The sequence below is a fragment of the Mercenaria mercenaria genome, chromosome 5 (assembly GCF_021730395.1).
Source record: "Mercenaria mercenaria strain notata chromosome 5, MADL_Memer_1, whole genome shotgun sequence".
Classification (NCBI taxonomy): Eukaryota; Metazoa; Mollusca; class Bivalvia; order Venerida; family Veneridae; genus Mercenaria; species Mercenaria mercenaria.
In genome coordinates, this window is record NC_069365.1 from 54,955,416 (window position 1) to 54,979,340 (window position 23,925).

The 23,925-nt window shown below is 36.1% G+C and overlaps 3 protein-coding genes across 3 annotated transcripts in view; 1 reads left to right on the forward strand and 2 right to left on the reverse strand.

The window, feature by feature from the left end:
- Positions 1-23,925, reverse strand: part of LOC123557260 (uncharacterized) — a 291,086-nt gene that overhangs the window by 162,985 nt on the left and 104,176 nt on the right. The gene's annotated exons all lie outside the window — the stretch shown is intronic.
- On the forward strand, positions 11,953-13,355 carry LOC128557064 (uncharacterized). The gene is made up of 2 exons (XM_053543634.1): positions 11,953-12,101; positions 12,376-13,355. The coding sequence occupies exons 1-2, from the start codon at positions 12,087-12,089 to the stop codon at positions 12,745-12,747; spliced, it is 387 nt and encodes a 128-aa protein (XP_053399609.1). The 5' UTR covers positions 11,953-12,086; the 3' UTR covers positions 12,748-13,355.
- On the reverse strand, positions 13,750-21,773 carry LOC128557062 (deoxycytidylate deaminase-like). The gene is given in 6 exon segments (XM_053543631.1): positions 13,750-14,553; positions 15,534-15,747; positions 16,696-16,800; positions 16,803-16,830; positions 17,134-17,237; positions 21,390-21,773. Coding segments are annotated over 6 exon segments (516 nt in total). The 5' UTR covers positions 21,397-21,773; the 3' UTR covers positions 13,750-14,495.

Consider the following 23,925-nt stretch of genomic DNA (forward strand, 5'->3'; position numbering starts at 1 on the left):
CAAAGGTCAAGTTCTCAGTTAACCGGAACAGTTAAATCGTTTCCGGACGATATATTGAGAACGCTTGGTCCTAGGATCACGAAACTTAATCGGAGGTTGATCATGACTAGCAAAACTACCCTATTGATTTTGAGGTTAGTAGGTCAAAGGTCAAGGTCACATTGTTAAATCATTTCCGGACGATAACTTGAGAACGCTTCCGTCTACGATCACGAAACTTAATAGGGAGGTTGATCATGACCATTTGATGACCCCTAATGATTCTGAGGTCAGTAAGTAAAAGGTACAATAAAACAATAGAACCTTTTTTGCCAAATAACTAGAGAATGCTTTAGTCTAAGATCACATTTGATACAGAGGTCATTTATTACTGGTAAATGGCCCATAACTATTGATCTGAGGTCAGAATGTCAAACGTCCAGTGTACAGTCACATTAAATTTTATCCAGTATCTTTAAACAATTGATTTGTATAAACAGTTCCAAAAAGGGGACCTTAAGTATCACAATCACCGTGTGATAAGTCTTGAACAGGGCCTTCTTCTTATGACATTTTTAGAAAAAAGCAGGAGCTATGACCGCTTGATGAAATAAACGTTTGTGAAGCAAAGCTAGCTTAACGGCTTGCCACTCAATGGATATACAATAACATGTTAGACCCTAGGAAGTTGGTAAGGAAATTATCTTCATTCCCATTTTTTCTCTATGTGTATACTAGTTTGGTTTAACAATTTCTTGATATGTTGACAAGAGGTGAATATGTAAAATGAAATAATGCATACAAAATAAAATGCTGCAGAACAAAACTGATGAGCCAGGATTCCCATAACTTCTTTTGGTATCAAGAAATGGTAAACAACCCCATCTGAAAGGAGCTTCGGTATTGAGTGAAGTTACTGGGGTAAGCATTCTTAAACTTTGGTGATGAATTTGTGTGAATAAAGTGAAATACCGAAGTAAAGCTTGGTAATGTTCAGCCAATGCCACTTTTTTTTTTTTAACTAGAAATGACTAATCAGCATGACTGTTGGTCCTCTTTTGTACTGTAAAAGCACATATTTTCGCTGGGTCAAAATTTCGCGAATTTGAATTTTATGTTCGCGAGCTTTAATATTCGCGAAATTGTAAAAATGGTCACTACTTGAATTTGAATTATACTAAAGGTGAATATTTACGCGTGGATTTATTTTCGCGAGATGATGGGCCTCGCGAAAATAACGAAAATTTAACACTCGCGAAAATTTCTGATTTTACAGTAATTATATTATTTATCTTAGTCCATTAAATGTGAACATTTCCTAGATTTCAAAAGATTATGACTGTGCCAAGTTATTTGTAAATGATAACGAGCTGAAAACCTGAAAGAACAACTAGGGAAATTGTTCTACTCTGTTGAAATATGTTTAAAATAATAGACTAATTGAATATTATATCACATAGTTAAGAAGTGATAACGGTTCAATTTTCAGTCTGTTTAGCAGGTATTTGTAATGTCTACATTCTAACTGTGGCCAAATGAAAAAGGTTGTTGGTATCAAGTAAGTAACTTGAACATAGTCTAAGTTTGTTCGAGCTCTGCCCAGTTCCTCATGTGAGCCACCAAGCCTGCTTGTTGAAGATCAATCGTTCTACAAGGTGATTACCAATGCCTGAAGTAGTACCCAGAGCCCTTTGGGTTTTCTTCAGCAATTACAGCTAGAAAAATTCCATATTTCCTAAGCTGTGTCGTTGTGGCTTAAAACGTTAAAGGCAGTAAATTAGATTTTGAAGAAGTGACGGATTTGTTCGAAACATTAATATCTGCTTATTTACACCGCCATCCAGGGTGCCATATCACCATCCAGGAAGCCATATCACCACCCAGGGTACCATATCACCATTTAGGGTACTATAAAAATTTACCAATAGACAATAGAAGACAAGGTACTTTCTTTCTTAAAAGAAATGGAGTGGCCCTGAAAAGGGCCGTTGTGTTTTTGAATAGCATCTCTACTCAGTGGTGCTATCAGCAGGGGCCCTTTGGACATAGGGATGAACCCTAACAACCCTGACATAACGCCGACCCATGTATCGCTCCTCCATTCTCTGCCCGTCTCCACTGTTCTCTATCTCTTAAGGATCGGATGATCCTTAACGCCTCATTCGTTCTTCGCTGGGTGTCCCTCCACCTCTCTTCTTCCCTCCTAAGCGTATTGAGAATGCTGTTTAGAAGAACAGCAGCTCTGGCTTCGAGTTGCTGCAGCTCCTCAATTTGCTCGGCAATGGACTCCATTGTGAACGAATGATGAACTGTAGGTCAATGTACTTTCTTATATGGGGATCGCACGGACCGGATAGAGAATCAATATATTAGCCAATGAGATTTGATCTTACATGGAGGACCAACATCTACATGGCTAAGTTAAAAAAGACCAGGACCTCTGGTCTTTTTGAGGGATGGGTTTATGGCACATTTACTACTACCCCTAGATAGGGAAAAATAACAAAGAATATTGTGTGTACACATTTTTTATTGAACAAGTAACTGTATTAACAAAGAACATTAAGGGTACAAATAATCATGGTCTAACACATACAATTTAAACAAAGCTAAAGCAAGTTTATCAGATTGATCTGCTGTACAACACTGACAATGTTCAGGTTTAGCTAGTGATCTAGCTTTTGCATACAAGTGTCCATAGAATTGTTTAAACCAAGTTCCTATATCTTTGTCATTGAGCTGCCAATATCTTGGCTCTAAACGAAATTTGATAGTCAATATAGTCTCTAAATCATATCCTCTGGCTAAAGCGTCCAAAGCAAATATGCAATAAAAACCACACATGGCACTGCTTCCACTTTGAAGTCGTTTGTTGTTCCTAGCCCAGCTTCGGGTATTGTTGTCAAAGAAGGGTCGAATAACTTCCTCTAAGGGTGGTAATCCATAAGAGTCAAAGTAGATGGCTGTATTTTCTCTGAAGCCACCCAATGTTCTCCAGGTTTATCTGAGTCATGTGTGTTCACTATGTAAGCTTTCACATGACAGGGTTTCAGATGATCCTTAGGACACACTTCTCCATTGAGTGTTCTCAATATAAACGATTTATCCCAGATGTATTGAAGTTCATGGGTTTTCATGATTCCAGGCGTCTTTCACTCGATCTGCCAATATACTCATCCAGCTTTTCCGTGGATCTGATTGATGACGTGCTAACTTGTCCCTTATATCTACCCACATATGCAGGGCTTGTACTTTCTCACTGCCATGCACATCCATGAGCTCTAGTTTTGTATACCATTTTTTCATGACATTGTAGAGATTCAGTTGATTAAGAGCTTTTCCAATGTACAACTCCACCCACTCGAACTTTGAAGTTCTTCCACAACACATTCGTTTAAGGTGTCTCGCATATTCTTCAGTTTTCTTTTAAATATCGGTTCGTGATATTTCACTTTCTCAGCATCTTCTCTGAGTTGTCTGGCATAGGCATGACCATCCATGTTTAATAATCTGTGACGACTTCTCTCAATCCGTTGATTTCAATTTGATTGTCGAATTCTGCGTACACTATCACGTTCACGACGCTAGGAAGTTGTTGTGCAAACTGAAGATCTATCCTCAGGTTCCTCGTTTTTATAGGGTGAAGTTGACCTTCCTCGCAACCTTGATCTGCGGTAAGATCAAATTCCCAGAGAGTGTAGCCACTTTTATATTCTGTCATAGTCAATCCAATCGACCTGTTGAGTCCAAGAGCTCCTGTTGCCTGGTAGAGTGACATGTAGGATCGCAAACATTCTCCAATTTCAAAATCTGGTTGGAAGGCTTTGTTGTGAATGGTTTTCCCGTCGATACTGACTTCTAGTTTAGACAAATGGAAATGTCTGAAATCAATCGGGTTGGTACGGTGGTCTCCATTCATATCTGCATTTCTCACCATACCAATGATGAGTCGTTTTGGAAGTTGTCCAAGAAACAAGTGATCATCAATTTTAGATCTCTGTCCATCAGGGATCGTGAATGTTTTCACTACAGCGCGTCGTATTGGGATCTTCATGTTATGATGACTAATAGCCTGATTCAAATCGTTGGCCACCACAGGAAGTAATTCAACCGTTCTCACGTTGAATCCCACTTGCTGGATATCAACTTTTCGGCGGTGCCCATGAGACAGAAGTTGGTGGAGGCTCTGTTCAATTTGAAGCGTATTTCAATTCCATTGGGGAGGTATTTCTCTTGTAGGAATAAATCCAGATGTAATCTTCCAATGAGTTCACATGATTTGCTTTCGGCAATACGAGTTCTGCGACCTTTCCATCCATCATTATTTCCACCTCGTGTATTATCCTGCATATGAGTAGCTGTATCTTTATCCCAGAGTTCAAACGCCCGCAGTTGTGTGTCTTTACATTCTTTGTTGTAGGACAGGAGATTTTCAATGTAGACTCTGTACGGATAGGTGTGTGAGTTGCTCGAAATCAGTTTATTGTTCAAATACAGATCAATGCTACTGAACATACTGTGGAAAAAGTTATTGACCACAGAAGTTTCAGTGCCAGCCTCTAGGTCTGTTCCATCAGCCTTGAGCACTTCGAATTTGATGTACAAATAGGACTGATTCAAATCTGTCCATTTTTTTCCGATTTTGGAGGAATAATAAATTCGATGGGCGCTGAATTATTCAAAGCCGAAACCGGGTAATGTTCCGTCCATTGTCCATCTTGCATGTCTGACATGGTTGGAGGTACAGCAGAAACATCAAGTTCTGTTTTGCTACGCTCGCAAGAACCGTGTTGCATCATATTTTTCAGTCGAAAATATCAAGAGGTCTAGATTTTCTTTGTGAACGTTTTTTTCCACGACCACGTTGTGGTATCACCACCACCCTTCTTCCTCGATGCCTGAATGAGTACTGACGACGAGGCCTTGGTTTTGAACCTTTTATAGTTTTGATCAAAGATTCTCCCAAGGATAAAGCTGTTGCTTTTCCAACAGACTTCAGTGCCCTTTTTCCACGAGACTTTAACACCTGTTTCTTCCTAACATGATATCCTTGACTGCACCCAGACCTTCATGTTTGAGGGCCCTAATTGCTGATCTAACCATGGGTTTCACAAAAGGAGATGTTGTTTTGATAGCTGATTTAAAGATAGACCCAAGTCCATGACCATATTGGCGAGGAACACCACGATACACGGGATACATTGTGATCATAAGTTTAGTCGTGATTTCTTTCGAAAATGCAACTTCACCATAGACTTGCCACCAACAAACTGAACGGTTTGTCCAGTGTCACCCCTTATATTTATACCTATTTCATCAAAACTGGATTTGGAGATTGGGACATAATGCAAATTGACAAATTCTTCGTGAACATGATTTGAATCTTTCTTGCTCGGTTCAAATGGAACCACACGAAGGATTGGTGCCTCAATATCTCCCAGAAAAGTAAAATCTGCCAGATCAGAAAAAATGAATAAATGATTAGTGCCAACATTCAAATCCACACCGTAAGGAAAAGGATTTTCATCCCCTAGATAAACATCTCCCAGATGTTGACTTTTCCCCCTAGCTTAAGTAATAAACTAGGATGGAAATGTATACCCACATGCTTGTATCGGTATTGAATTTGATACGTCTCCTTGGTTGGGAATAACCTATATGAAACACTATGGACAATTTATGGAAAATGTCTTCAAGTTCTTTTTGAATAGCATTTTCGATTTCAGTAAGGAGATGCTCTGGGGAAGAATACACCCCAGATTTGATACAGCAATGAAACGTGTACTGATCATTGATTTTCCTACACTTGCTGGAAGGAAATTTACTAAATTCCTTCCCATGTTTGGCATGGGTGGTAACAATTTGAAATTGAGATTCCTCCTTTGTCACATTGACAATTTGAGAAGGAATGATGAGTTCGACCAAAGCCATTTCATAATCATCTTTATTGACATGAATGGGTTTGGGTAATTTTATTCTGAATTCACTCTGGGTATTGTTAGAATACATGCCCATAGAGCCTTCACTGAGCACCGTTATGTAAAACGAATTCATCGCTGGTGACCAATAGCTAGACTTTGCAACGTAGGCTGTTTTATGAATTTTAAACCTGGGGTAGGTAAAATGTACCCAAGTGTGCTACTGAGCAGAATTAACCAAATCCTATCTTCAGATTTCAGATAGAGTTGAATGATGGAAACCACCAGCACAAAATAAATGGCAAAAATCTGTGACATGTAAGTGAGACGATTTTTTGCTCACGAGTTTTACAAAGCGTCGGAGTAATGTCTGTCACCTCCACGCTAGCCGAATCTGACTGAGACATCCTGTCTAAATGTAGAGTCTTTTATACCAAATGACTTTCTGGAATCCAACTGTCAAATTTCTTTGGATAACCTTCCCAGTGAACTTTAATTTCTTTGATATTTTTTCCACCCACTTTCCTTGTGCGACGAGCAAGGACTGATTCAATTTCGTAAATATCTTTGTCTTTTATAGTCTGAATTTCAGGCAGATAAAAGGATCCTTCAATTTTTTCCCCACCCAAATCTTCTAACTGAACGATTGGTGGCAAAGAACGGCGAATGTGAATGACCTTGAATAATTCTTTGGTCCAGTTTGGGAGATACCCTTTGTCAAAAGTTCGCTTTGTTTTGTTGATGCGAACTAAATCACCCACTTTGACCGAGATTGGTTTTGATTTTGTTTTTGATCTATACAAGTGTTCTGATACTTCATGTTCTGTTTTTTCAGTGACCGATGCGGGTGTTGTTTGAATACTCCGATGAAAACTATGATTGTAGGCATGAACCAAATTATCTAAAATATCAATATAACGTCGCGTTTTTTCATGTGTGAAATACTTCCACATGCGACTTTTCAAACTTCTTTGAAATCTTTCAACAATGCTTGCGTAGTGAAAAAAATGAATACGTTTGGACTTTAAGAACTTTTGAAAGTCTTTATTTTTTGAATTCAGACCCTTTGTCAGTTTGCAAGGACTTTGGGGATCGACCTGAAGTTTTCAAAATAGACTCGAACGCTTGAATCAAAGTTTAACCTGTTTTATTAAAAATTGGAACAACCCAAGCGTATTTTGAAAACACATCAATGACACAACAAATAACGAAACTGATCATTGTCTTTCATTAACCTCTGTAAATCTGCTAAATCCGCCTGCCACTGATGATCAATGCCTCCCACCTATATTTGACGTCTTTTAAATTTTCGACGAATAGGTTTATGCAACGTGTAGGTTTTCTGCTCCTGCAACCGTGATTTGACTTGATCTAAAGATAAAGATTTGATCTGTTTTTGAGCTGACCGATACAGTTTTTGTAAGCCCGAATATCCTGCAGGATGTTTTGGATCGTCGTAAAATTTATGAAGCACTACCTCTCTTTTACTGTCCATGTTAATAAGCCTCCAAAGACTGGGACGTTGAAGCTCTGGGTTCACGTTTTATAGACTTAAATGGTGTAGGCGGTAAGTAGGAACTGGTCTCAAAAAATTCATCCCCATCCACTTCATCCTCGGACCCGTCTCTCTGCATCCATAACCAGCGCTGTCTGTTGCCAACATATTCCTGAGGACCATTAGATTCTCTAAGACCTCGAAAAAATTCTTGCCATCTTCTTGGGTTGGATCCTTTACGTTGTCTTAGGACATCATTGACTAAATCAATCATATTAGATCCAGCAATAGGTTTTCCATTGACTTCTAAATTTCCCTGAGCGTTTCAACTCATGCTCGGATGGTCTTTCAACATTTGAAGAAGAAGTTTTGATTTACGACGCATGGTAACTGGCACACTATCAATAATACGATCATGCAAAGTCTCAGGCTTCTTCTCTGTCAAGCAGTGTCACTTCGCGTGGTCGTGCATCGTATCGCATTGTCGCGATATCACTTCGCATTGTTGTATGTCGTGCTCTATCTTGTTGAGCGCGACACACGACAACGCGACATGACGCATGACAATCCTTTCGCATTGTCGCAATGTCATTTCGCATTGTCGTGTGTCGCTCTGTAAACGCGACGAGACATTACAACCGGCACGTGCAGGATTCCGTATTTATTGTCGTTTTATGCGGTCCGAGTCTTCATTTTAAGGTATTAGTGTTTGTTTAAAATGTAAAAAGGGTTAGTAAACATATAAAAACAATGTCTTTATAGAAATGCAAATGTAACGAGCACATAACGGTATATTGTACTCCGCGCAAAACAGTAACAACATGAGCTGTCACTATTAGTGACAAATGCCCCCAAGCATTTATGCCAGGTGATTTTAAAATCCCTTCAACGGTGGCAGACCTATGGACGGGACAAGAAACAGACCTTGTTAACATTTAACCTCTAAGTGTGACCTTGATCTTACAGCTAGGATCTTGCGCACGACATATCGTCTCAGTATGGGAAACATTTATGCCAAGTAATTTCAAAACCCCTTGATGAATGGCAGAGTTATCAACCGGATACGAAACAGACCCTGTTAACCTTTGATTTCTAAGTGTGACCTTGACATTGGAGCTAGGGGTTTGGTCTTGCGCATGACATGTCATTTCATTATGGTTAACATTTATGCCAAGTAATTTCAAAACCCATTTGATTTCTAAGTGTGACCTTGACATTGGAGCTAGGGGTTTGAGTCTTGCGCATGACATGTCATTTCATTATAGTTAACATTTATGCCAAGTTATTTCAATATCCCTTCACGGATGGACTGGAAACAAAACAGGCCCTGTTTTAACCTTTGACGTCTTAGTGTGACCTCAAACTTGGAGCTAGGGGTCTGGGTCTTGCGTATGACACGTCATCTCATTATTGTGAACATTTATGCCAAGTTATTTTAAAATATCTTTATGGATGGCAGAGTTACAGCCCAGAAGAGAATTTACACGGACGCACGCAACCACGTACGCACGCACGCACGAACGGACAGTGCGATTTTAATATGCCCACCTTCGGGGAGGGGGGTATAAAAATAACCTAAAAGTGTATTCAAAATTGGATATTTATTATGGGTTTCAATAAAAAACAAGATGGTAATCATAAACTTACCGTTTGAAAATTATATCACTGTAAAGAGGAAACATTTAAAAAAAAAACACATTTTTTTTTCACAAGCTCATGAACGATTGAAGATATATCAGATAAACCAAATTCATTTACGCCTGATAATATTGATTATTGGAAAACAATAAATTACTTTATCTTACAATTCTAAACATTTCTTTACATAAAATTACCCTGTTTGATCCGCCTACTCGGTAACATAGTTTTTTTTCGCGAATTGCAGCTTTATTTTGCAAGATCCAGATAATATAAACTATCCTTCCTTCTAAAGTCTCCTATCTTTTTTCAGAGATCTTTTATAATGTAAAATATATTGCCAATCAGGGAGAACCCATGCTACGGAAAAGATGGATCGAACAGTAAGATTATCCGTACGACTATATAGGTGTATTGATCGACTGTAAATATTCATGTTTACGTGTCCCTATACTTGAACCCCATTAATTTATAAATCATTGATGTCGGGATCTATATTCATTTAACAAAGAAGTCCTATAACACACTGGATAACCGGCTGTCCTGACGTCCGCTGTTTGTTTTGTTTAAGAACAACCTGTGAAAACTCTTATCATCTGGTTTAACAGATGTGTCCTTTTGGAACACTTGTGTGAAGTTTCCGGGTTCTACGTTCTTTCTGAAAAAATTTATTAGCCGTTAAATAGGCATGGTCGAAAAAAAATGACTGTCGAAAACGGCCGCTATTGCTGTCGCTGAACTCGGATGTTAACATTTATAGACTATCCATTAACTCCGATGATTTTGAATACCTTTGTATGTAAAAAGTATTACTGGCAGTGATTGCTTCTGGTCGTCAGTCCTTTGAATATCGTTTGAAACATTCAGTATCTTTAATGATTCTTAAATGTCGGTTCTCGTTTTGAAAAGGTGTTCTTAGTGCTGTGCTAGATAGGTGTATAATCTTATTTGTTCATACATAATTATTTAATTTCTCCTAATGTAAATCTGCTATTTTGTTTTATTCATAAATACCTTTTCAACAAATACCAGTTTATATATGGTCTAAAACTGCAAGTTGTTGATGTATAGAGAACAATTGTTTCAAATCTAAATAAGCAGAACTTTGGAAAATGTTTCATGACTGTTTTAAAGAATGGTGTTCCTTTATCAATTCAGTTATTTCTTAACATGCCAGCCACATGTAGCTTTAATCAACATATAACAAGGTAGATCGGAACTCTTCTTTGCTTGTTTATACGACCATAAAATTATGATCCCGGATCCCAGGATTTATGTCACAAGAGGTACTCCCCTTTTATGCAGTGCACTGATTTGCTCTTTCTGTCAACAAGATCTTATACTGTTATTTTGTTCAACGTTAGGTATTGTACATTGTTTCACATATATGGCTTTTTGTATAAAAAAAATGATGCTTTACGCGTACACAGTATTATTGTATGCTGCCATAAAACATAGACTTTTAGTGTGTTTAGGTATACTAGGATTCGTTTATCGATGTGGCTCAGAGGTTTAGTGAAACCGATTTGGACTGTCAATCCGAAGGTCCGTACCTAGTTCAAAACTTTGCTGAGGTCACTGGGATATCTTAGATCCAAGAATCAAGGTCACTGGGATATCTTAGATCCAAGAATCCATTCCTATGGAATAACATGAATATATTTGAAATTTGATTCATGCATGTAGAAATTGCCAGTCAGACACAAAATACATATATAGAGCTCTGTGAAAGTTTGTTTTGTGATAATGACATTGGAGGTGGTCATTCGTGATTGGGGCTCACATATACTTGTATCATTGGTCACACATATTTTAACTTTAAAAATCAATACTTGAAAATCAGTCCATGCATGTAGAATCACAGCCCGGACAAGACACTGCGGGCGGAAAGGAACTAAGCAACTTTTGACCCTTAACCAAAAGGACAATGAAAGACGAAAGAAACCGCAAAAACACAGATAGAGTAAACAGACACAAAATATACATGAAGAAGAGACACTTCGAGGCATATAACATGTCTACAAGACAGTGTTTTTACTTTCATACATTCGTATTCTCGATAGCCCACAGCTGACTTCAACGACTGCCTATTGCAAATACAGCGGCCGTTTTCGACAGTCATATTTTTTCGGCCATGCCTATTTAACGGCTAATATATTTGTTCAGAAAAATCGTAGAACCCGGAAACTTCACACAGATGTTTCGAAAGGACACATCTGTTAAACCAGATGATAAAAGTTTTCACAGACTGTTCATAAACAAAACAATTTGCGCGAAACTTTGGATTTTTGTTCGATTTTTCAAACTGAAGAAATTGTTAGCGAATTTCTAAAAACATAACGATCGTTTTCGGCCCAGAAATTGTAAACGTAAGCTATGTCCATTCCTTGACAAAACAGTAAAGTTGATTTGCAAGAATTGGCTTCGTTTCAATAGAAATAAATGAAAAAACTTTAACTACCGATTTACAGCTGGGTTACATTTCCAGCGGGGTTTTTTGTCCAGCGGGCGTCAGGATAGCCGGTTATCCAGTGTAATTATAGCTCCAGGATGAAAATAAATGCACTAAAGTAGCGGTATGTTGTCCAAATCCGTATGAAATGAATTACGTCACGAGTGGGTGGTTAATCCAGATCAATGAAAGCGGCCCATAGTTAAAGCGGAAGATGATCACGGAAATGTCTCAACTTCCATTACACTTCTATCAAGGAAACATTACGGAAATATGTTCGTCCAGAAATGAAACAATTGTACTGGCAGGGACTGCTATACTTGTGTTCTATTACGAAACCTTTCTCACTTTTAACTCAACACATTTCTACGGGATTTGTCTCGTTTTAATCATGTGACACGATTCATCAGAAGTCCCTGAAGTAATAATGTCTGAAAACCACTTTTCGTTTTATACTCGTCCCCGCTGGTACCGCGTCCCCGCTGATACCGCGGTAATCCGTATATTACCTAATTTGCATACAAAGCGCCCTCTGTCAACTGTTTACCACGTGAAATTGAAAGCGGAAGTGTTTCTTTTTTCATCGGGACGAAAACTTGTGAAAATGTCTTCAATACTGGTAAGTAACCCTACTATTCATACAAAATACAATAAAACCCACCATTTCTGTTCATGTCTGCACCATTCACCCATTTTTTATCCTTTAATCACCCTTAAAAAGTTCGATTGAAAGTTTGACAAGTCAAGGCCGTCTGCAAAATGGTGTTATGACGTCATAGACCGCCAATGAAAAAAAAATCTACGGAAGCGGATAAGTGCCATCATAATGAATTTTTTGTTTTTATTTCTCTTCTTCCACAATTTTGCTCAAAGGATTTACATTTTATTTTCAGAATGCAAAGCAAAACAAGATGAAATACGACAGGGCAAATCTTTTGAGGGCATTTCAAGCCTCACAGAAGGGCATGTCAGTCTACAGGGCTTCTAGAGAGTATAACGTTCCAGAATCAACTCTACGTGGCAGAACACGGGGATTGGTTGCTGTTGACGTAACTGTGGGGTTTAAGCCATTGTTTTCTCTAGATGAAGAAGAAAAGCTTGTCAAGCACATTTCTTACATGGCAGGCATAGGCTATGGATATAATGTGTCCAAAATAAAGTACATGACCAGGGACTATGCCTTACATCTTGGAAAGTTGTTAAGTCTGCTGAAAGTCTCAGTGATTGTTGGTTTTATGACTTTGTTAAGAGATGGCCTAACTTAAAAATTGCAAAACCACAGAAACTTGCCATATCTAGAGCTAAATCTGCATCAAGACAAACCATTGATAACTATTACTGTGAACTTGAATATATCTTGAAAGAACACAACTTACTAGACAAGCCAGAACGGATTTTCAACATAGATGAGACTGGAGTGTCCACAGAGCACCAACCACCAAAGGTGGTTTGTAGTAAAGACACAACTCCGCAAGCTGTTACATCACCTAGGTCTTCTTTGGTTACAATCATTGCAGGAGGTAATGCCATTGGTAATTCTATACCACCATACTTTGTTTTTTTCTGGGAAACGTTAGAACCCTGAATTTCTCCAGGACGCCTGTGTTGTCACAAACCATTTTGCGAAGTATGCAAATCTGTCACCAGAGATACCAACCTTATTACTGTATGATGGACATAAATCACACATTTCCCTTACTCTTACTCAGTGGGCTGAAAGAAACAATGTGATATTATTTGTTCTGCCTCCACATACAAGCCATTTGACACAACCACTGGATGTTGGGGTATTTGGACCATTCAAGAAGATGTATGTTATGGCTTGTCACTCTTACATGCAACAGAACCCTGGTCTTACCATTTCAAAGTACAGTGTGGCAGCATTGACAGCCAAACCATACATGAAAGCTCTGTCCACAGAAAATCTACAAGGTGCATTTAGGAAAGCCAGTTTATTTCCATTTGATAAATCCACCATTTCTGATGTGGATCTTGCTCCAGCTGTCATCTATGAATCTTTGCAAAACTTCTGATTTATACAGGTGCACTCCAATCCAATCACTTATCGCACAAATGTGAACAAAGGATTTCAACACAGATGACCAGTCTTCTGTGCCATGAACGAACGCAACTAAGCTTTGTAAACAAAAAATCTCTAAACAAGTATGTACCATCCTTCTTTCCTGACGAATTTAATTGAAAAAAAACAAACATTGAAATCACTGGAAATTCTGAAAAAAAAAACATAATATACACGAATCAAACACTGTCACAAAATCAGAAAGACCCTATGCCAAGCACCTCATGAGTGAATAAAACTGGTGGACCTATACATCTTCTGTCAGAGGATGAAGACAGTATTGTCTCTGAACAGGAAAATGAAGATTTGTGCTGTGTTTGCTCTGGCTGGCAACCCGAGGAGATTAGGGGATGTGACACTATTGTTTTCGTGACCTGGGGAAAATGTGACTTTTGTGCACACTGGACACACTTAAGGTACTGCTCAGAGGTGAAAGTGTTGAGGAGGAACAGTGTATTTAGATGTCCTCACTGTTTGCAAATTGACTAAATAACAGCAAGTTAGAGGGTTTTTTATATAAAATTTGCAAAAAATAAGAACAAAAAAGTAAAATAAGTTATTTTCATAAATTTTGTGGTTTAACAGTGTTAAGTAACGTTTTCCAGTTCATTGTTGAAAATGTTGGTCCTTCATGGACACCATACTTTTAATGACAGAATTACCGCGGTACCAGAGTGGACTCCCTTGGGAGCACCTGTTATGCAATATGGCCGATTGAGTTTGATAAACTATTTCAAAACATGGCTTTAAATTATTGATTCCTCGTGGATAGATACTTGAGACACAACAGTTCATCATGGTCTAGGAAATACATAAAAGTAAGTTCTTTTTATTATTCTATTTTTTCGGCGAAATTAAGTACCGCGTTACCGGAGGGGACCATCATACATGCAATATTATCACACCGTCTTTTAATTTCCACTTTAAAACATATCAAAGTTTGCTTTCTATATGTCCAATCCTCAGTTTTAGCTGCGACGGTGCATATTGCCTGAAATAGATTATGACTGAACATTCATTTGTACTTTAGGAGAGGATAGTCAATCCAACAGCAGTCAATTAACAGAATTAACATCACTGTTCTCCTAAAAGTAGATTTAGATTATTTTATCCATTTGAGTATTATTTACAAATAATTTTATTGGAAATAATGGGAATGAACTGAAGTTGATTTAAGTATCAAGATGGAGGAGGGAGGCAATGTGCTCACCATTCCGTATATAAATTGAAGATTATTCTTGACTTCATCAAAATGAATGTGCTATGTACACAACGCTCAACAAATATAAGTGTCATCGTACTTACATATGAACTCTCTGAAGCCTGTGATCAAATCCAGCAACAAAAAATGGACAACATAAAAAAACACCCCAAAACCAGCAACAAAAATGGACAACATAATGTTATGTTGTCCATTTTTGTTGCTGGATTTGATGACGGGTAATCTGCGGTTGGACGTATAGCCGCCGTGTTGACAATCCGCCGTAATTTGACCGATATTTATCTAATATATATAGATCTAGACACTAAATAAACCACAACTTTCAATTAAAATGCTGTTTTACTTTAAAGTGTTCAGAATTTGCCGATTATAGAAAAAAGACAAGGTAGTTCTCTTGCAATTTTTAACCGCCAGAAGCAGATCGAGCCCAACTTTGCAGTTCTTTGTACATACATTTGTATTTCACGGAATTTGGCGTTTTCATTGCAAGCCGGGTCCAATCCCCTTCCGTTGGTTGAAAAAATGGCAATAGAACTACCTTGTCATTTTTATAATTATCATCGGCAAATGAAGGTAAATAGTGAAAAGACGCATTTTAATTGGAAAACGTGAGTGATTTGTTGAATATATAGTAAAAAAATCAAAAACGATAAATATCGGTCAAATCTTGACAGGAAGTCATCACGGGGGCTATATGTCCAGAGTACCTGTGGTTTTAATCTTGCATTAATATACATCAGTAAGGTTACCTAGTTTTGATGCCGGCCGTTTCCAACATAAGTTTTGAAGCTTTTGTTTCTATTTTATAGTGATGTTTATCGTCATAATACACAACTTCCTTTATGCCCGCCTGTATAATAATTTTGGCACACTGGTTACACGGGAATAATGTCACGTATAAAGTACAGCCACGGACGTCCGAAGAAACTTTATTTAAAATGGCGTTCATTTCTGAATGACAAACTGAAATTGAAAAGCCAACATTTAAATACATAAAGTTTAAAAAGTTAAAATATTTGCATTCAGTTAGTATTAGCTATCATATATTCTATTATTACATACCTAAAATAATTTTCCATTGAGTTTCAATGGACCGCGATCGTGCAATATTTTTCCATATTGACGTGGAACGCTTTCATATCGGACGTGGAATGTTTTCTTAACATTGTAATGGAAAGAATCGCGTGACGTCATGGCGTTCACGCGCACGTTGCGACAAGTTGATGTCATTTTCGCGGAAAATATTAATGCGCGTGAGTTTGATTTGTTTATTACATTTTCGGAAAAATTCTTTTCGTATTTTTCCTGTCTTTCGTTACAGAACGATAATTTAGACATAAATTAATTATTTGATAGTGGGTAGTAATAAAAAGGTTATCAACTTTGTATGTGGATATATGCACTCGTTCTTTCGCGGATAATATTGCGCTCCTAAAGTCGCGCAGTATTACCGCTGCAGAACTCGTGCATATATCCACATACAAAGTTAATAACCTTAGGCTATAAATATCCTTGTTTCTGTTAAAACACGCTTACACTAAAATGACGTCACGTTAAAATGAGCGCTACTACATTTTATCTACTGTTTTAAATTAAGGGCATATTAGAATCGAAATAATGTATAGCAAAATCGTGTTTTTCTTAAATCAATACACTCAAAATCGGTTATACGTCGCCAAAAGTATTCCGCGGACGTATAACCTCTTTCCGTGTATTAATAACGTTAAAACACGGTTTTCTATGCATTATTTCTTAATAACAGGCCGTCTTTAAAATAAAATAACTTTAGAAATTTATTCATGACAGTAGCTGACACCTTTTTCGTTAAAGAAACCGATGAAGCCGTCTTCTGATCTTTCATTATTGTCTACAATTACATAGTTTAAAGAGTCTTTTTAATTAATACAATACCGTAAAGTTGTTTATTTCTGAGTTTGTCTGGTTGGTGCTTTCCCCATGGCATGGTGTCATCACTACATCCATTTGGCATACCATTATACCCAGTACTAATGATTGTTTGTCGGCATTCACTATACAAGAGCCAACCTAAGCAGAAAATGTGACTAAGTAACACACATATCGCTTCGATGTGAAATTATGAAATAAGATCAAGCTATACCGCATTTCCATAAATTTTCTATCATATCAAACAAAAACACATAAATGCTAAATCATTACAATGTTTCAACAGTTTTTTCTTTACGATATTAGCAAAATAGGCATACATGATACATTGGTATTGAATACTATCCCAAAAGAAAACTCTCAACAACAGTTCTATCCAACTAACAAGCATGTTATATAATGAATGTATGCATATTGACATTAGATTAGACATTGACTATCTACCTGAGTTACTGGATCTTTACTCCTTTGAGCAGTTATAAGAGCTACTCCCATGAAATATTCGTCCCAGCTGATATACCATGGTCTCTTCTCGTTTGATAGTTTCCCTTTGATAAACAGAAATTCATATACTTATTCAAAATTTAGGTAATTCAGGCGTTTAATACTTATGATAAAGGATATTAGTACGAAGAATATCGTGCACGAGTTTAAGTTTTTGGCAATCTAGGAATTACATTGCTAGGAATAATACAAGGGCTGTGTGTTGTATCGATTGCTCGCCTACCAATCTTTTATAAATTTTATTTTTTGTGTATTTAATTTACGATACGAAAATGACGTAATAAAAATATTTCAAATGTAAATGATATTGTCACAAAAAGATACAGATGACTTAAACTGTCAATATCTATTTCATAGCCAGGTACATTGTATAACTAAATCACAACGGAAGACAACTCAGCAGCAACTCCATTTCCAGTGTTCCTTGATGAGGAAAGCTCACTGACAGCTTTTAAGGTAGACATATTCAAATGAAATATACACAGTTTTGAAATAACAATCATGATAATTATATCATTGTTGTAACTAAAATAATATAATAGAGAAAAGTGGAAGCTTCACAGGTCGCCCAACACGACAAAAACGAAAATTGTTGCAGGCTCGATTTGATTGAGCCTGTTCATGGACGGTAGTGGAAATGCATGAAGTCTTGTTTCCGAATTACTTGGTAAGTGGATAAATTTCCATTTGAACAAAGCGACTTAGAAAAGAAATGAAAACAACTAGTCTACTGATAAAAACACATTTAAAGAAGGCAGTCGCAAATACAACACTTAACGTGGAAAGGTATTAACGTCAAGACAGACTGTAACATAAATAAATGTATATCAAAAAATATCGGAATAATAAAAAACACAGATGCATCCTACAGACACAAACAAACTAGTATATGAATGAGGAACCGATTTATTGGCACTAAATCTCTATTTTTAAACCTATTCATGTTCCTATAATGCAGGAGAAACTCTAACATACGTAACAGTAACCACAGGAATACAAAAAGGAAAAAGATATACTCATGTATAGAGACAAATCGAAACTTACGAAACTGTAAAATTAATGTAGGTACTCAATGACGTTGTTAAAGCCAAGTCTACATGAAGCTAGACAGCGAACAGTTATCAACAAACTAGACAACTTCATTTTACAAAATCATATATTAATTCGTTGTGAGATTCATAATTCAGACTCAAATACAAATATTGACTTCTCTTACCAAGAAATCTCAGTCATAACGGAAATTGTACTTATTTAATGAAATCGAATAATTTAGGTTACATCAAGGCAATATAATTCCCATTACAGTCCCCTATCGGACCTTGGATGACCGCATTATAATAATCGCGTATTCATTTAATTAATTCATTGCTGATGGTCCGAGGCATACCATAAAGATATAGTATTCCCTTAACTCTCTAGAGTGTCCTTCAGTGGAACTCTATGTACATGGCCCCATGTTCTAAAAGACCAGAAAATATAACAAAACGTAGCCAAAGCACGGGCAGACGTTTTATGACTACCACATGGTGTTGCGATAGTTGATAAAATGTAAAAGAAGATCATTCGGAAGCATAAAATGCAACAAAACAAAATAAAGCAGTCTCGAATTGATTTAAAAGAAGTTCCTTTTGAAGCATACTGCTATTATTAGAACACAACTAAAACAAATCTGCGACAAATGGTGCACAATAACTTACCATTGGAATACCAATTACCTGTCGGAAAACATCATTCCAAACCTGATATATATGTTCTCTCTTAAAAAAGGTCTTGCAAACTACACCAGAAAACACAATATTTTTAGAACTTAAGTTTTTTTTCTGTATCATAATTTAATATATAACCTAAAATCAAAAACAAAATAGTTATACATTTTTACTACACTTTTACAGATTAGCAAAACTTTTTACAAAATATATGCAACATAAATATAATTGTTTTATTCTGGTTTTATAAATATTTTTTCTGCGTTAACATCTGCCAGGATATCTTTGCAAAATCGTGATTTGAAAAACAAAATATCGCTCATAACTTATCAAATTATAAATATCATGTAATTTTAGGAGGTAAGAACAATAAATGGCCCATTTTTCATAATTTATTCGTTCAAAAAATAATTGAAAGAAAATGTCCAGTTGATTTTAGCAATCCGACTGGATATACGGCATCCGATGTGCTTTTAAAGAAAATTCTGGCCGACTCTTTTCCTCATATTTAGGTGAACTGGATGTTGTTTTTTATTTAGAAAGAAAATGATTGAAATGTTAGTACCAATGTTACTGTTTGTATTTGAGTTTAGAGTTTTAATTCGACAAAATAAACGGTTAAAATGTCATAAATTGTACTTTGGAGGGAAATAGTGTTTAAGATAAATCACGTTGGACTTTTATTTTTCTCCTGTAAACATGACTAATTTCAGCTTTAAAAAGACTTAAAAGTCCTGGATTTTATTTGGTGTCGAAAACAGATATTTTAAAAGATAAAATGACACAAAGCATCTTGTAATTCTTAATGTTTCCTATACAGGATGTTCAGAATGAAAGAATAAAACAAACTTGTTGTTATATTTTCTGGTCCTATAGGATCATTAGAGTACATTCATTCTTACCGTGATAGAATTCCGCTTAAGCCGGTGCTAGGGTCGTGAGGGGCGTTGCACATTTCATCACCTCTCATGAACAGACTCAATCAAACCGAGTCTGCTATTAAGTTGGTTGATTGCGTTCTATGCTTACAAAGTATCTTTTCACAGATTTATTACCCTTTCCCGAAAGTTTCAGCGTATCGTTTAAAGCTCATAATGCCTTTGTATATTGTGTGGCTGCTACATTTGTATGAACATAAAATATATTACTTTACTGTTAAGTTATATTTTCGATAATTGTTTTTCCTAATATTTCTCAAAGGTTTGACTATCATTTAACATAGTAGAAAGTTTTATCATGTCCATTGTTTTGGATTACCTGCCATTATGATTCTAATTGTATAAGTTCATGCGCAGTATAAAAAAAACTGTTTTATTTGTTGTTATTTACATCAGATGTAAAGCCTTAACGAGCTGTAAATGCTCAATTTGATTTGTAGAATAAATGATACCTTGCTGAGGTAAAAAAATGGGTACTAAAAATTCATCTTGGAGACTTTCCGATTGTTTGCAGTTAAATACCTAACAAACGTAACATTTAAATTTGATTAACCATGTTACTACATTGTGATAAGGTTCCTATCTGTAAACATTGCACTATAGGAAATATCAAGAGCTTTGTAACCGTTCTGTCTTAAAATCTTAAACGAAGTTGGAAAAAACCCCAGAATACTTGATTAAAACATCTGAAGGATCTTTCGCAAATCAACGCTTAGCAAATGAAAGCTATTTTGTTTAACGAACTAACTGAGAATAAACGAAAGATGTTTCATGAGTTAATATACAACAAACGAAATATGTCTTACGAACATATATAGAAAAGACGAAAGTTGTTTCAGAAACTAACGTAGAAGATTCAAAGATGTCTGATAGGACAAACGGAAGATGTTTCATGAACTAAACAGAACGAAAGATGTTAATAAACTTTAATGTCAATCACTTTGAAAAACTCGGCTATTACTAGAATTTGATATGAACTTAGAAATTATGCTTTTTGTTAGAAATTTTGCAATGAACACTAATTGTAGAAACGGTATACGTTATAACAACTGAATACAATATGTTACAAGAATCCATATTTAGCAGATATCTTATGGAAAATAAATAACAGAGAGAACGTTAGGTAGTCAACAGCTGCCGCTCATCAATATAATATTTACTTATACACGCTTTATAAGTACACAACTGTACAAATGTACATGAATACTGACCTAAACACTGCCGAAGAAATCAATACATTTCATTTTGTTTTATTGAAATGGTTTAAAGAACATTAATTTTCTGTTACAAGAAAACACAGGCTATTAATGTTATGACACTAAAGGGCTATAGTATGGTTAAGTACATGTTTGGATAACACCATTTATCAGTGATATTGCATTATAAATTTAATTTCCCCCAAAGATTGTTAAGTGCAAAATGCATACAATAAACTTTCATACATGCATACCTTAAAGTTGATTGATCAGATACACAGGTTAAATGCATTACAAGGAAGAGTTTAAAATATAAATTATGTTTAAGTGTAAACAAAATGAATACAAGTACGAACCTGACATAATTATCCGTTATATGTTGATATACGTATGAACTTAAAATTGAATTACAAGTTAATTTCCGGTATATGTTATTTACAACAGCTGTCAATGATAAAGTTGTATAAAACGAAGCCTTGTTTAATTTAATGCATAAATGAAACGATTGCAGTTAATGACGTGTAACGTTATTAAGAGCCGTTTTGTGATTTGCATGGAAAGAAAAGCAAAAAAAAAAAAAAAAAAAAAAAGAAAAGCCATATCTTTGGACTTTTTCCTTATATTCTGAAATTGATATTTTTATGATACTTATGTGTCACCTATCAAGAATTCCCATTGGTAAAATGTTTCGGCACATCAGTGCGGCAGTCATCTTGAATTTCAAAATGAATGCCATATTTCATAAGTATACCGCTCTACGTTCAATGTAGCCTTCAAATTAATTAGTTTTTCTTATTAAAACACATCAATATATTTTTATAAATGATAAGTAGTTGTATTTATAATGTCTTTATGAAGCTTTGTTGAATATTTGCACATGAAAACATAATTTTCAAACTCAACTTTAGGTAGAAAAAAATCTTCTTTCTTTATACATCATATTCTTAAAACGATAAAAAGGTTTAGTCAGTGAAATAGTGTATATATTCAAATACATGTTTAAGATATTCATATTCTTCATATTATTTAAAGACGATGCATTTATAAATCATGAGTGGCAGGGTGTAGCAAAAGTCCATTCTGTAAAACATGAAAATGGACGTTTGATTAGAGATGATATCTGATTTTTTCACTTTAACTTCAATGCTTAAACTAAATATCTCTTAACAAGTAAGAACATTGATAGTTTGATACAAATAAAATATGACACTATAATAAAGTGGGACATCGACGCAGAAAACGATAAGTTTAGAACAAAATGAATTATTTACATTTAGTAGCTATGACTTACTTAAAATATAAAAGATAATAAGATATGACTTTAATAAACTGTCTGCAGGATTACAAAACAAGCATTGTTGAGAGTCAAACTACAACATATGAACTAGTTTGCGTAACATGTGTACATCTAAATTTGTCTCAAATCCCGCAAGTAATGGTGTCAGAATAATTTGTATATTTAATACACTGATAACGTAACACATAAGCACAGATAGTGCTTGACTCCTTTTTCATGTTGTCATTGCTATAATTTTTGTTGAATTGCTGTAATTAATAGAATTTGGGTGATTTGTGGCTGATTTGGGTTCATTATGTAGATGGCTGGGTCCCAGCTTCGCACATTATGTCATATACAAAAGTTAAAGGGAACCAGATATTTGATAGAGCAAGTACTCGTTGTAAAACGTTATGTTTAAATTTGGACCAATCAGAAACAAGTTCTAAAAATAGCACGTCTGCTGGGGTATAAATAGGTAGATGGACGACAGAGAGCTCATTCGGTATTCAGCGGTGGAAGAAAACACATCGAGGATTCAACTAATAATTTATCCCAGTACCTTGAGAAATAGACTATTGCAGTTACCCTGTCAGGGCGGATAAATTATTAAAAAGAAGACTTTGGAAGTTCTTAGACTAGAAGAAGAGTAGCAGAATTTCGATAAGGTTTCGAGCTATAGGGCCAGCGCATAGGAGTTTTACCTTAAAGGTAATTGAATGCTATAGACGATAGCATATATAGGCTGAGCATCGGGAAGCTGAGACAGAGACCCAGAGTTTGGTAATCTACTGAGATAGTAGGAGAGTTCCAGCTTATAGACGGTTCAGCATTATTGGCGAAGTGCAGCCAAGGCATCGGGGATAATACCTATATGGTAGTTGAATGCTACATATGATAGCATATAGGCGCTGAGCATCCAGGAGTCAGGGCAATCTTATAGAGTTTAAGAGGACAGAGGCCGAGCATCTATGCGATAGGACTCGTATGTTGTTGATTCAAAGACATTGTCTGACGGGAACTTCAACAAAAAGACCAGTCAAGTATAGAGTCTCCAGCCTATAGGAGTTTGAGCTGATCATTTTTAATTGAAGATTGATAGTTTGAAACATTTAGTGAATTGCCTGATCCCTGAAATTGTCTAGCTCATAATAGAAATCATTTACGAATCATTGGTACACGAATCATTTAGGCAAGGTAGCCAGAGGAAAATTCTATATATGAGATATTTGGTCTCACCAGCTCTACGTTTTAACAAAGGACATTCTGCATTCGTTTGTCAGCTAGTCTAAGACATAGTCACCTTAGCGATTGGACCCAAACCATTGTTCAAGATACTAAAGGCGTAGGCACTTCCCTGGGTCATATAACCAGTATCCTGACAAATGGAAATAAAAAAAAATGTCTGCCTGTATGAAATATGAAGAAGTCTCCCTCCCATGGTCTCTATACCTCCAATAACTCTTTCATTACAGCACATGTTGCTATAGTCTCCGATATGTTAATTTTGATATCCATTATGTCTAGGAAGATATCAGCTGAATTGTGAGTAAACAAGTGAATGTAGTTTAATTAACTACAAAATATATATTTTTCACACACAGAAGTATTTAATA